At 51.3% G+C, this 15,052-nt stretch overlaps 1 protein-coding gene across 1 annotated transcript in view; it reads right to left on the reverse strand.

Annotated features, from left to right (window-relative positions):
- Positions 1-7,709: 7,709 nt before the first annotated feature.
- The window catches only part of LOC107121841 (vascular endothelial growth factor receptor kdr-like), a 73,349-nt gene continuing 66,006 nt past the window's right edge, over positions 7,710-15,052 (reverse strand). Inside the window, exon 16 of the mRNA XM_015424844.1 lies at positions 7,710-8,341. Coding sequence (XP_015280330.1) covers positions 8,140-8,341 — 202 coding nt within the window. The 3' untranslated portion in view covers positions 7,710-8,139. The remainder of the gene's footprint in view (positions 8,342-15,052) is intronic.

A 15,052-nucleotide genomic window follows, 5' to 3' on the forward strand; every position in this document is an offset into this window, starting at 1 on the left:
GGCTCTCCCCTGCCTTTCCCCGGCTTTTCACTGTTTGCTGCTCTATCTGCTAAGACGGCTTGTGACACTCTGGCTTGGGGCGCAAAGAGCGAGGACTGGGGATGGAAAATATACGTTGAATAAAAGGTCAGCACTGTTCCAGGAAAGAATAAAGTTATCATTTATTTTTAAAAAATGTGCAGTTTATGAAAAGCAAATTAACCTTTTGCAGCTTGAGGAAATTCATTCTGACAGACGCTGAGCTTAAAAATAGAGATGCCAAAATCCCGTCACCCCCAGAGCTGCCCCGAATTGGCTTCTCCTCATGCAGACCTTGAGACTCTGAAGCGGAGAAGGCAGAAGTTGCACTCAGGCTGCGAGGAAGGGGGAGGGCTTGGAAGGTGTCAGGTGAGGACTGCCCCCCCCCCAAGGTGTCTTTGGGGCTTTAAGGGAAGAAGTTGAGCTTCTGTTCAAATTCAGGCCCAGCTGACTTGTGGAAGACCTTCCTTAGGATGCTGAAGTCAAGGGGGAAAGGGTGTGTGTGGAGAAGAGCATTTCTGCTGGCTGGAGATCTCCTGGAATTACAACTGGTCTACAGACAAGAGAGACCCGTTCCCCTGGTGAGAATGGCTGTTTGGGAGGGTGGACTCTGTGGCATTCTACCCCACCAAGGTCCCTCCCCTGCACAAACCCCGCCCTCTCCAGGCACCCCCCCAAAAAAAAATCTCCAGGGATTTTCCAGCTCAGACCTGGCAACCGTAATCATGGCTGCTTCATTATTGCTGTGACCGGCCCGGAGTATCTTAAATGGAAAAGCAGCACACGGATACTCTAAATAGAACGGAATGGTTGAAGTGGGTGACCATGCATGCTGCGCTCCTTGGAGAAAAGGGATGGGACAGCCAACGTGGTGTAGTGGTTAAGAATGGCGGACTCTAATCTAGAGAGCCGGGTTTTATTCCCCACTCCTCCCCATGAAGCCTGCTTGGTGACCTTGGGCCTGTCACAAGTTCTCAGCCTGGCCTGCCTCACAGGGTGGTTGTTGTGACAGAGTGGAAGAGAGGAGAACAATGTTATAAGCTGCTTTGAGTGACACTCCTTCGGGTACTGAAAAGCGGGGTATAAAACCCAGCTCTTCTATTTGTGTGTGAAATCCATTGAACTCAGTAGGATTTACTTTTGATTTTTTCTTTTTTAAAAACTCCACTGATGCCCCACTTTTCTCACCAGTGGGGAACCTGGGTGGTTTACATTGCTCTGCCCGCCTCTGTTTTATCCTCACACCAGCCCTGCTGTGACTGGCCCAGCAACATTCCCTGGCAGACTGGGGATTCGAACCTGGGTCTCCCCAGGTCCCAGTCCAACCCTCCAACAACACCGACTGGATGCTCTGAGCGAAGGCACACTGGGCTCCATGGAGAACCTTGTTCTGTCGAATGAAAATGTGTACTCAAAGAGAAACTCTGGTACACTGAACAGATTTCATGTGGCAGAAAATGTACTCATTTTTCAAAGGCCTATATTTAGAGATTTGGATAAATGCCTGAGATGCAGTAATCAGGGTTCTTTACAGGGTGTCTGTCTGTTGTGGGAAGGGGAATATATTTAGAGATCTGGATAAATGCCTGAGATGCAATAATCAGGGTTCTTTACAGGGTGTCTGTGGCGGGGAGGGGAAGGGAAAGGAGTTTGTAAGCCCCTCTGAGACTCCGAGTGAAGGGTGGTGTATAGATCCAATCTTCTTCTTCTTCTTTATGTCCATGGCTGGTCAGTTCTGTGTTTAGTTGTTCTGGATATTTGCATCCAAAGTACAGAATATACACCTGAAGGTGTATTAAAACAGGGCAGTCACAAAGATGTTCGGAAACAGTTTTGTAAATGAAATGGGTGTGGGGGGGATACCACCTGGTTCAGAGCAATACTTGGTGACTGTGCTGCCTATCAGAGAAAGGCAGCAACGTTTTTTTTTAATAAAGTGCTATTTTTATTTTATTCTATTTATTGTGAGCTATGATGCGGTATGTTTATGTTTTATATTTTTAATCTTCAATGTAAGCCGCCCTGAGCCTGCCTGCGGCGGGGAGGGCAGGATAAAAATTGAATAAATAAATAAATAGAAGCTCTGAGAGCAAATCCGTGTAGTCATTCAATGGCCTCGTCTTGGCCACGGATTCGAGACCGACTTGGCGGTAGGCACAGACGCTCGTGTGCTGTGGCATAACAGAAGGCACAAAGGCGGCTCAGGCTGTATAAATATAGACTCCTTTTGTTTATTTTTTTGGTTAATAATTAAAATACATTTTGGACTACATAAAAAAGCAGATTTCTCAGTGCATACATTCTTCAGACAAACAAGGACGGGGCTCACCGCAAACGCCAGAGTGCTGGGAGTAGAACATGGCACTGGCCAACCTGGCCTCCTGAGGGACTGGGCGGGCAGGCTTTGTGCCACCTGCACCGACAACACAGGTATGTAGGGAGAAGCAGGCCAGGTCAGCTTCTTTCAAGCCATGATGATCAGGCAAGTCCTCAAAATTTCTGCCACATTCGAGTTATGAAAGCTTTCATAATCCAGGTCTACCTGTTACCCTATTGGGGTGATATACCCAAACTTGGAGCTTAGTGGAGCAGTCAAAAAGACCTCAGCTTATGTATGACTGATACCTAATGGCTTGGGAGTCCTGGGAATACGCCAGTGTCCCTTTTCCAAGTGTCTTAACCATTTTACGAAGCCCAAATCCTCTCTTGGCTCTTTCAATCACTTCTTCTGCTAACATCAATATGACCATGGGGTCTTGTCTGATGAATGGTCAAAGATTTTTTTAAATTCCTTATGCTGAGTGATATAATTGTTTGAAAGTGTTTGCATGCTAACTGGATTCTCTGCCTGGCTAGAAAACATAGTAAAGACGTGATTCTGGGAGGTGACTGAGCGGTTTCGGACACAACCTGCTCAATGGGGAATATCTCTCTTCAGTTCTCGCCACCTACTTATTTTAAGCAACGGGCTCTGTCAATCACCATCACGCCGCCAGTCAGAAGAGCGGAAATCTTTTCCAGCCACCTCCACTGAGCATCCCAGGATAGTTTCATTGGCCGGACAAGCCGCCAGTCAAGGGAGAGCCTCCTGTTATCCAAGGGGAGATGGGCGCCCTTGCTCTCCGGCTGGGCCTTTGGCCAGCACCCTCTCATTAGCACTCTGCATCAGCAAAATCTTTTACAAGGTTTTCCTAAACAAAACTCCACAAATCTGAAATATCCTTCAGGATGAGATGTAGTCATCAACAGGGGGAAAGACTGTTTTGTTACAAGGGGGGGGGGCCTACTGTGAGGACACGTAATATTAGCATTGACTCAAATGACACGCCCTGAACTCGAGGCTCCAGGTTGGCCCAATCTTGTTGGAGGCGGAACACGGTCGGCCCTGGTGAGTACGTGGAGGGGAGGCCACCCAGGAAGTCCAAGGCTGCATCGCAGAGGCAGGGAATGGCTGCACCACCTCTGGATGTCTCGTGCCCTGAAAACTCCAGGAGGGGTGGCCGTAAGTTCGTTGCGACTTGGCAGCACAAGCGATGCAGGTGGTCTCAGTGGGTGATCCTTGGCCGTATCTCAGTGGAGGAGGATCGGGATGGGGCGGGACAAGGAACAGGGCCAGGGCAAGGGATCTGGCCTCCCCAAAGCAAGGTACTCTGATTGCCGCCAGCAGGGGTGATTTCCTGCAGGAGCGCATGGGAGCGGAGCTCCGACAGTAAAGAGCCCAGGGGGCGGGCACATGCAACAAGCCCCACCCCCTGCTCCCAGCAGCCCTCGGCCAGAGCAAGAAGCAGTCAGGTAAGTTGCAGAGCCCCCCCCCGGCTCCCCGGTCCAAAACAGTCCAGTGGCACCTTTAAGACCAAGTTTTATTCAGGTACAAGCTCTCCATCCTCTGTGAGGACAGATCAACGCGTTCCCCCCCCCCATAGCTAGCAATCCAAAAGAGTCCAGTGGAGCCTGAGCGGTGGGTGTTGCCTTCTGACACACTTCCGGTGATGTCAGGGGGTGTGGCATATGCAAATGAGTTATGCTAATGAGTTATGCTAATGAGCTCCTGCACCTCTTTTTCTACGAAATGACTCCTGGCCGCCAGTATCCCTGCTGCTGCTGCTGGCAAGGTCCAAGCCATGCCCTTGTAGCAAGACTGCAGGGTCTTGGCTCTGCCCCAGCCAGTGGTGGCACACAACTGGAGAGGGTGCCAGTCACCTGCCATGCTGCTGACAGCTGGGAGCAAGTGGAGCTTCTGCTCTGGATCGGTGCCTTCCTCACCGTGCTGCTCAAAGCTCCCCTTGGGTGGCTCAGTCAGAGAACCGGCCTTGGCAAGGAATAGATTTGCAAAGAACTGGCTCGGTGAAACAGTGGGTTGTGGATAGGCATGAGACGGCTTATCCTCTTGGGAAACCAGGATCTTCCTTCCTAACGGAAGAGAACATGTGGAAAGCGGACAGCGAAGAACTCCCTTCCCTAGGAATGTGGGATTCCTAAAGGGGTGAAAAGGAAAATATATTGCTGGGGTGGGGGTGGGGGGACTGAGAGATATTTGTACTGATTAGTACCAGACAGACTTGAGGTTAATTAGGTCACAAAGGCAGGCGGCCGAAGTCACAAATGGTTCCCTGAGTAGTCTGAAAAATCCAACAGTGCTGCTTTGAGCAAGCGCCTCCCCCTTTTTCTCCTGCAACCAGATCGGCCTGATGTGGGGACACGGACCCCTTGGCCTTCTTTCCCCTTGAATTGCCCACTGGACCAGCCCTTCACAGTCGAGCAGCTCCATGTTTGCCAAAAGAAGACAAGCGAGTGTGCCAAAGCATCAGTCACATTTCCAGTCAAGATGCCTGATGCTCTTGAAATGGGGCATTTCCTGCTCTTTTGGACTAAGAAAGCACTAGAAAGGTCGTCACACAAATGGGCTTCTATGAAGAGTTGCTTCCACTGAGTAGAGATTGTCAGCACAACCCAACTCAGGTTAGGTGCTTGCAAGTCCCTTACAAGAAGGAGGCTTGGCACCTGCGTAGCTCTCTCGGTGCAATCAGATATGCCATGAAGCACTTGGTTTGGGCGGGACTGTGCCCTGCGTATGTATTTAAGATATCAACGTAATTGGGAGAACGATAATTAAATTAAGGGGGGAAGGGAAAGGAGAGACAGAATTAGTAGTAAATAAAATGCAAGTCATATATATGTATATATAGATGGACAGATATATCAGGCAATCCTTCTGCTGGTTAAAAAAATATGAGCAAAATCAGAACTGCCCCTTTGGGGATGGCTGGGCGTGTGTGTCGGTGCCCTTGTCTTTGGGAGGAGCTGTCCTGATTGGTCTCAAAGAAGTCCATCACAGATCCCTTAGGAAAGGGTCTGAGGAGTGGTCACAGAAAAAGGGCACCCCCCCGGGAGTGGGGCTATACTTTCCAACCTCCCAGAAAGACGGGGGACATTGGGCAAGGCTCCCCGGTGGGGAAATCTGGGGTCAAGACCTATCCTCATGCTTCAAGGCATCTCCCGTGCCTTTCTAGTGAGCTGAGCGTTGGGACTATTGTCCACATATGATGACAGAGGAAATCTGGGGCCCAGACCTATCCTCCTGCTTCAAGGCATCTCTCCTTTCTTCCCTTCTTCCCTTTCCAGTGAGCTCAGTGCGGGGCCTACCATCCACATCTGCACAGTAGTAAAAGAAATAAGCGACATGTCTGGCCTAGCTGCTGATGACGTGGGCACGGCAAGGAATAACAGCTCTACTGGGGGCGAGGGAAGCAAGGAGGCCCTTCTGCAGGCCCTGAGGCCTGTTAGGAGATTCTGTTTCATCAGAATTTGGTTTCAGGATTGTTGCCTTGGGCCAGAGGGATTAGGGTACCACTGCGGCTTTTACTGCAGCGGGGGGATCCAAACTCGCCCGGCAGGAAGCCAGCACTGCCTCCTTCTCTGGACCGCAAGCAATGCCTGGCTCTCTCCCGGGGCCTCTGCCAGGATTTACCCATCAGAGCAGTATGGCTGCCTCTCCTGTAACATTCACATCCCCCCTGGTATGCTTGCAAAGCTAATGTGCGTCTCCACAGCAAGGAGCAGAGGGCAGAAGTTTCTGAAGCACTCACACACAGCCATACAGCACCTCTGACCCGCAGAAGGGCCTGGGTTAGAATATACATGCCTGAATACAGCAACCGCCAGAGACACTGGGCTCCGGTCGGCAGGCAATAACTATCGGCTTGGCCTACGGTTGTGCTTTTAGCTGCCATCTGACCAGCAGCAACCAGCAGATGAACCTTTTCACAGCAGTAAATGAGGGTTCCAGCGAATGGCCTGCAGGTTGAACTGCAGTTCCAGGCACAAAGGTGGCAGCCCCTTCAAATGCTGGCCACGCAAATGGCTCTCCTGACCCCCTTTCATTTGCTAGCTGCCTCTGCAAACTCTTTGCAAGTAAAGGCACTGAAAGAGGTACTGGAGATGGGGGAAACTGGCCAACAGTAGCAACATTTCCTATTTTCTCTTGCATAGGAGAGGATACATTTCCACACTTAAAAACTTCTAAATCCTTCCTGGCCCCATCACAAGCTTGCTGCAAATTACTTTTCACAAGCAAATGTTTCCATACACTCCAGTCTTCATAAGTTAAAAAGGTAAGGCACAATATCAAAAGCTGAATTCACAGCAAAAACATCTTAGGCTACTAAAGCAAGAGTTAATGGAGCAGGTTATTCATGAATGTGAAACGCGAAGTGCTTTTACAGCGACCATCTCCTGTCCTATCTGTAGCTTATCTAAGCAGAGACATACATAAATTTATACACGGTTAACTGAGGCTCACTGGGTATTTTAAGGACATAAAAAGACAAGATGATTCCATTTTCTTCAACATTAGTCAATAAGCCAGAATATGGAAGCAGATGGCCCGTTCTGAAGCTTCTCTGCCCGGTTTCGTGGGGTCCCGAGTCTGCCCTCCGACTGCCTTCCCCCCCCACACACACGGCTCTCCCGGATGCTTCTCCCAGCCTCCTCCTGACCTCTTTGGAGCGAGTGCGTCATCATCATTACCTTATATCCATCCCATTCTTTCATCCATATTTAAAAGTCCTTTCTCTCTTAGCTGAATAACAAGAGTGGCTCCTGTCGGTTTCCAAGACTACTTTCTTTCTTTCTAAACAAGGCATTTGAAATGACTTTCTGTAGAGAAAGGCATAGCTGGGGCATATCTGCAGGGCATGCTGGGAACTGGGTTCATAGCTGTTCTGTATTCCGGAGGGGTGCCCGGGACCGGTAAGCAAATCCGGAGTGCTTTTCAACAGAGGCCCAGGATTCTTCGGGGGATGCCCTGCGAGTCGCGTGAACCGGTGCAGAATGGACAGAAGGCGTGTCGGGTGGATTCCTCCCCACCGGGCCTTTCGCTGGGAGGCAGAGGGAGGGAGAGGCAGGATTCCCCCTGGATGAGCAGAGGGGTTTCATTCCCCCACAGCTTCATTTTGCGGCTCCCGATCTCCAGCAAAAATCAACCATGCTTATTGCCATAAAACACATATGGGCAAAAAAGATTCCGGTGGACTGAATCCAGTTCTTCAATTCATTCCATTTTCAGTAATCATAGCTGGTAGCAAAAGTCAAGTTAAAAAACAAATCTTCCTTTTACCCCGAATTGGAAAGGCAATCCCTGAAGAATAACTCCTGCTGGGTGTCCCCCCCCCCTTTTCTTCTCAAACGGCGTTCTCAGTGAGTTCTGGCCCTGCAGCGCTTTCCTCTGGGGCCTTCCATCGATGCCAGCGGTTCCAAGAGCAGAAGGCTCCTGGTGGTGGGGAACTGGGCCCCCATTAGCGGAACGGAAGGGCAGGCTCTAACCTGCGACGTACATTGCAAAGCTTGGGCAGAGACGCAGGATAAAGACTGTGTCTGTGTAATTGCAGCCCCTAATTTTTCCTTAAAAAAAAAATTCTGCGGCATGGAAAGTTACAAGTCATACTCCAGCTGGCTGCTCCTAGAGGATTTCCGTTTGTGTTGGGGATTCTGGACACAGGGCGGACGAACCAGGACACTGTGTGGCTGCTCTGCCCCTTGAGGACTAGTTCCTCCCTGCAGGAAGCAGAAACGGGAGGCAGCAAGAGTGCTGCATGGCAAAGGAGAGGCGAGGAGGCAGGCCAGCTAGACGGAAGGGGCAGCGGGATACTGAACAACGGAGTTGTAGTCTGGAGGGGGGCTATGGCACTCCAGGTTCGGATCCAGGGGCAGGAGGATGGAGTCTTCCAGGGGGTCCTCGTCTACCTGCGTGGCCGACTGGTACTTCACAAATCCGCGCTCGTTCTCGGATAACACAGACTCCTTGCTCTTGTTGATCGCTTTTCTCCTAGCGGGGGAGAAAATGAGGACAAAATGTTAATACAGACTGCCCTCTTATAGCGTATCATGAATCTGCCCCAAATGTTCCATATCCCATAGCGCGTGCCAGATCAGAAACTCCACAAAAGGAAGCCACCGGGTTAAACTGCTTTATTTTAAGCCGCTGAAACGTTGGAAGAACTTGGCCCCCCGTCAAGAGGGACACAACTGATCCACAGGCAGGAGGAGGCACCTGATACCGAGCCAGGTATATGGGTCTGCCCAGCAGCACGGGGCTCAATGACCAAGCACAGGTCTGGGAAGGCTCAGAGATACCGCAAAGCTGCTGAATCCGGCAACCAGCCAGCCCTTTCGGAGCTGAATTTTTGTCCTCCGTGACCAGAGGAAGAGATTAGAGGGGATTTGCTTCCGCGTCTCTGCCACGGGCTGCTTCCCAATCTCCGCTTGTGTTAAATTCTCCCTGCAGAACAGTCACTCTTCTCTGCTGTCTGCGCATGTGTCCCCCCCCCCTTTATTTCTGAATAACTTTGATTTGGGACAGAGGAATCTACGACTCCTTTGCTAATTGGCCAGGGCCTTTAGTGGTCAGTGGGGCTGGGAAAATGTCTGTGCAGCACATGGCCCTGAGCTTGCACAAGAAGAAGAGGAGGAGGAGGAAGAGATTGGATTTATACCCCACCCTTCACTCAGAGTCTCAGAGCGGCTTACAAGCTCCTCTACCTTCCCCTCCCCACAACAGACAGACACCCTGTGAGGGAGGTGGGGGCTGAGAGAGCTCTGACAGAAACTGCTCTTTTTCAAGAACAGCTCTGACAGGACCATGGGTTGCAGGACCAGAGAAAAGAGCTGCGTCGAGGCTGAGGCTGCTGCTTTGTTTGTAACCAAAAAGGTGCCGGCACTCACACAGAACAAGGCGGCACCCACTTCCACCAGTGCCCCCCTCAAGACTTGGGAGACCCCCGAACAAAGGTGCTGGCACTCCGTGAGCGGTGGCTGCCATCACGAAAGGAAGCCCCAGCTGAGTCTAGCTGCGCAAGCGGTCCCTCTGAGCCGTGGTCTTCACAGGGAGAATCCCGCTGGTGACTCTAGCCAGCCATCTGCAACTGGGGATGACCACGGGCTACGTCTTTCTGTATTTAAAAGGTTTATCAGCGGCCCCTTTCTTCCAGTTTGGTGTAGCCAGTTTGGCGTAGTGGTTAGGAGCGCAGATTCTAATCTGGGAGAACCGGGTTTGATTCCCCACTCCACCACTTGCACCTGCTGATGTGACCTTGGGCAAGCCGTAGTTCTGTCAGAGCTGTCCTTGAAAAAGAGCAGTTTCTGTCAAGAGCTCTCTCGGCCCCGCCTACCTCACAGGGTGTCTGTTGTGGGGAGGGGAAGGAAAGGGAGTTTGTAAGCCGCTCTGAGACTCCTTCGAGTAGTGAAGGGCGGGGTAGAAATCCAGTCTCTTCCCTTCTCTTCCTTAAGGAGCTCAAGGCAGCTTAGAATACAGGTATAAGATACATAAAACAGAATATATAAAGTACATAAAAACCAAACTTTAACATCACAATTTAGGACTGCTAGTAAACTTTAATAAAACATGGTCCTAAATAAAACTATCTTCAACTGCCTCCTGAAGACCGAAAGTGAGGGGGGCCGGGGCACCTCCCTGGCGAGGCTGTTCCATAACCGTGGGGGGCTGTCACCAAAAAGGCCCCCTCTCTCGTGTGCCCGCCAAATGCCCAGCGCCTAAATCCAAGCGAGGTTTAAAAAGAGCCTCTTCAACAACACTATTTAACATCTGCTCCTAAGCCAGAGAGAGGGGACGTTGGCTCAGAAGCATGTTTTATGATCGACCGTCTCCGACTGATTAAAAACACAATTTATCTTCCCAGAAAACTTTCCTCTCGCCCAAGCCGCGTAGCCAGGAATTAAAGCGGAGCCACAGAATTTGCTCTCCTGCCCCTTCCCCCAGTCTGTGGTGTTTACGGACATTTCATTCCCCCCTTCCTTTGCCTAGCGACCGACCTATGAGCAGGTCTGACTTCAGACGTTCCCCAGCTGAGCTCCGCCACAGGAACCTCTGGGCTGGGACTTGGCCCGCAGTGACAGCGACAGGCATGGGCTTGCTGCCCACCCCACGGGCCCATTCCGCTGACAAGCGCCTGCCGCTCTGATGAACAAGTCTCATGACGGATCAGAAGAGCTCAGACCGGCACCTGCCCTTGGCTTCCACGGACACTTCCAGACAATTGTGCCAGGCAGCAAATGAAGGGAAAACCTGGCCCGAGTCCTGCCGTTATCTAGCAGGATGTGCCATGGCTATCCATCTGCCCCACATTCCCCAACTGGGGGGGGGGGTAGTGATGGAAGGCACGCCTACTGTCCCCACTGGAAACAAAGGGCTGGAAAGGGGGTCTCTGCCAGAGGCCTCGTGTTCCTCTGGTGCCTTTGAACTGGCTCAGTTACAGCCTCCACCTCTGAACTCTGTCGTTTGCCATCAGAAATTGTGGCAAGTGACGGTTGCATCCCACAAGGAACATCTAACTGCCGGCGGCTGTAAACACTGGGAAAGCACCTCTTAATATCGGCAGAAGGTGTTCCTTAAGGGGGGGGAGATTATCTAAATGCATTTTTGTGACAGAAGACCCCCCCTCTCCTTAAGACAATTGGGTTGCCGGCTCCTGCTTGGGAAATACCTGGAGATTTTTGGGGTGGGGCCTGGGAAGGCCAGGGTTTGAAGAGGGGATGGACCTCAGCGGGGTATAATCCCACAGAGTTCACCCTCCAAAGCAGCCATTCTTTCCAGGAGGCCTGATCTCCACCATCTAGGGATTAACTGTAATTCTAAGAGATCTCCAGGGTCCACCTGGAGGTTGGCACCCCTGCAAGAGGGCCTAAAGTGTGTTCATCCCTACAAGATATTATGAGCCTGAAACTTGCCACTGGAAGTCTCAAGAATGTCCTGCTGATTGCTGACTGAGAATGAAGACTGAATAGACATCTGACAAACACCTGCAACTCTGATGAACGAGAAGACCAGCCTAATAACTGATAAGAAGAACTCAGACTGGCATGTTGTTCTGTGATCTTAGGGAGATGTTAAGGGTTTGGGTTTTTTGCAATCCCCTGGGTGCCAAAGGAGACAATGAATTAGGGAACAATGAAGTCCATGCCTCCGTCTCCACCTCCGGCCTCCACCACCATCTTGGTACCAGCCCTGCACCTGTGACGTGCCAGCAAGGTACCACCCCAGCCTGACAGAAATGTAGAGAAGTCCATGATGGAGATGGGCTAGGAAACAGGTTTGCTTTTTAAACAACTTCTCTTTTGAGGCCAGACGTCGCCTTTCGGCTCAAGGTCCTCATGCTCTGAGGATGCCCTGAGGCCTCCAAGGGCCTATCCTCACTCTGCCCTCCCCTCCTCCTACCTCCCAGGAATTTCATAGAACCATGGAGTTGGAAGGGACCTCCAGCATCATCTAGTCCAGGAAATACACAAATACCTTCCCCTCCACAACACCCCCAGTGACCCCTGAGGCTCCACACCCAGAAGATGACAAAAAACCCTCCAGGATCCTTGGCCAAACTGGCCTGGAGAAAAATGGCTTCCTGACCCCAGGGTCCACCTGGAGGTTGGCACCCCTGCAAGAAGATTGAGAGGCCCTCAGCCCTGTGAGAGTCATGTCTCTTGAGTCTTCCTGGACCCTCGGATAGGTGGCAGGGTGGCAATTAATAGTTTAGCATTTGGACCGGCTAATATGCATTATGTTTGCTCTCAGGTTTTCAACTTGTTTCGAGTGTGCTGAAAATGCTTTTTCTTATGTTTTCCTGTATCATGCATCTGATTCAGTCTGTGATTTGCTTTGGTAGTGTCGTATGCAGTAATGCCTTCCAATAAACTGTCTAATTGGTTATCAGTAACACTTTGGAGTCTGCGTCTTCCTACTCGCAATTGTGTAACCCACTGAGGTGATCAGAATCTGTAAAAAAGAGAGGCCTCTTTAAAAAAGGTAAAGGTTTCCCTTGGTCGAAAGCCAGTCGAATCCGACTCTAAGGGGTGGTGCTCATCTCCGTTTCCAAGCCGAAGAGCCAGCACTGTCTGAAGACATTTCCGTGGTCATGTGGCCAGCATGACTAAATGTCAAGGCACACGGAACGCTGTTCCCCTCACACCGAAGCGGTACCTATTTATCTACTTGCAATTTCTTGCTTTCGAACTGCTAGGTTGGCAGGAGCTGGGGCCAGAGACAGGAGCTCACTCCGTCACACGGCACTCGGATCTCGAACTGCTGAACTACAGACCTTCCAGTCTGCAGCTCAGTGTCTTAACCTCTGAGCCATCATGGTCCTCTCCTTCTTAAAGGGGACCAAATTAACACCTTGGAGAGCCACATCCATCAGCTTCTATGGGCCGTGCAGACCAACTCCAGTTTCACCACGTGCTTCTGACTTTACAACCTTCTCTTATATTCCTGCTTGTGTGTGTGTGTGTGTTTTTTTAAACCGCAGCAGCCAGTGAACAACTTGTAAAATATACCCAGATCCTCTAGGAAGTGGAAGGCTACATACAGTAGATTCCTAAAACATCTGTATATAGCCAGAGTTAAACCTAGCAACAACAAACCCATTTTAAGCATAAATTCCTTGCATGCTGGGGGAATCAGAGGCTAATCCAGGCGGCAGGCCACCACTGGCTTCCGATGCTGAATGAGGACACAGCAGGCTGTTGGTGGCGCCGGTCCAGTCAAGTCTTTCCACTAACAGCCAGCTGTGCTTGTCAGAGCCGACAGCAGATGTTATTCGAAACTGCTAACAGTTCCTTTGATGCTTTAAAGCATCCTCTGTTCTCTGAGCGGCCTCAGTCCAGGTGAGATAAACTGGCTAAGCTGACCTGTCCTTTCTACCAGCTTTTGCCTCCACTTTTGCTCTGCAGCGGTGGCATCGGGATGCACATCGGTCGGCACAACAGGCTCGGAAAAAGTGGACAGAACACAAGTGTTCCTCCGCATTCCTCTCTGTTCCGGCCGCTCCTCCCAGCTCCCAGACAGACCTCTGCAGAAGAACAGCTGTGCAGGTGTGGCTGGAGGGAGGGGGGACCAGGGGTTGAAATCGGTCCTCTCTCTCGAGGACCCACTCGTCCCTCCCCGCTCTAGCCCATTGACCCACACGGCTGTTCCTCCCTGTGGATCCTGCAGTGCCAGGGATTAGCTTTATGGGGATGGGTAAGAACGCTGGAAGGGTGGGGAAGCTCCCAGACATGGAAGGGCCCCTGCTGCTGCTGCTGCTGCTGCTGCTGGGGAGTCGCTTTCCCTGGGAGGAGACCGCACACTTCGGGTGGGGCACGCCTGGGCTGGCTCCGACCGGGATGGCCCTGGCTGGCCTGATCTCCTCAGAACCCTAACCCTGCTTAGTCCTTGGATGGGAGGCCACCAGGGAGGCTGTTATGTGCGCGGACTGCCACCAGGGGGACTGCCACCAGGGGGTCTCCAAACACAAAGGGGACCCAGGATCCTAGTCCACCAATAGCACCCTTGGCGGGAGATTCAAACCCTCCAATGGGGACAGAGGTGTTCCGGGTGGAGTGTATATAGTTGGCCTTGCAGAGCCGTTTTGTGTGTCTTGTCGTGGAGTACAATAAACGCGTCTGAACGCATGTTGTGGTCCGAGTTCTCCATGCGGCGAACCCAGTACTTTACAGAGGCCCAGGGCCGCTATGCAGAGGTAGGCAAGAGGGCCGACCGTCTCAGAACGTCTCTCGTCGTAAGCTGGCTGTGACCCCCCCTCCACACCCCCTCCTCCAATGGATTAAAGCTATAATGTAGGAACTGCCCTTGAACGAGGTCACTCGATGCACTTAGATCAGTTACTTCATTTGATTTTTATATTGCTGTGTCTTGATCACAGAAGGCTGTGCATCAGAAGCACTTTATTCCTGGGTTACGTGGGGAAACGTTGCAAGCCCCCCCCCGCCCCGAGGCAGCAGAGGACCAAGCCCTGCACAGCTCAACCTGCTGCATACCAGCTCGGTCGCAAGGCCCACTGCATCCCATCGTGCCTCTTCCAAATAACCGTCTGCGGCTTGCGGCATTAATAGATTTCTGGGGTCATTAAAAATTCTGTACGCAACAAGCCGTGGCGCTGGAACAAAGACGTCCAAATCAATTTGCTGTTTGTGGCAAGATCTACCTTGTGCCCAAGTCTTGTAATAATTGCAATGAGTGAGCTGGCAGGGCTTGTAATGGCCTTTAGAGGTGTTTAATGAGGGCCTCCCCCCTTTTTTCTTTGCCAGGCAGCAGCGTTTAAAGCCCTTGATGGTTTTAATAATGGTTATGAGCCTGAATCACGAGGCGTTGTTGCAGGGAATGCAGCTGTTGCAATGAGAGCGCTGGGCTGGCTTTTCCATCATCTGCTTCGTGGGGCAAATGATGGGAGGGAGGAGGGATGTGAAAAGCGGAGGTGCCGGAACCTGCCCTTCATCAGTGTGCGAGGAGGCGATGCAGAAATGGAAAGCAAACCGTGACGCCACTGCAACGGGCCAGATAGATGGCCAGGCACATACATTGATTTCAGCTGGCTTTGATTCTGGCTCCCTCGAATTAATGCCTGGGACTCAATGAGAGTCTATGTTGCTACGGAAACCATGCTAGTTTTTAAAAGGGAGGAGGCGGGCCGGTGGCTTAGCAAGTGTTCTGCCAATGGATTACTCAGATCACCACGGCATTTGATGGTGACAA

The sequence above is a fragment of the Gekko japonicus genome, unplaced genomic scaffold (genome assembly GCF_001447785.1).
Source record: "Gekko japonicus isolate JY-2015 unplaced genomic scaffold, Gekko_japonicus_V1.1 scaffold1114, whole genome shotgun sequence".
Lineage (NCBI taxonomy): Eukaryota > Metazoa > Chordata > Lepidosauria > Squamata > Gekkonidae > Gekko > Gekko japonicus.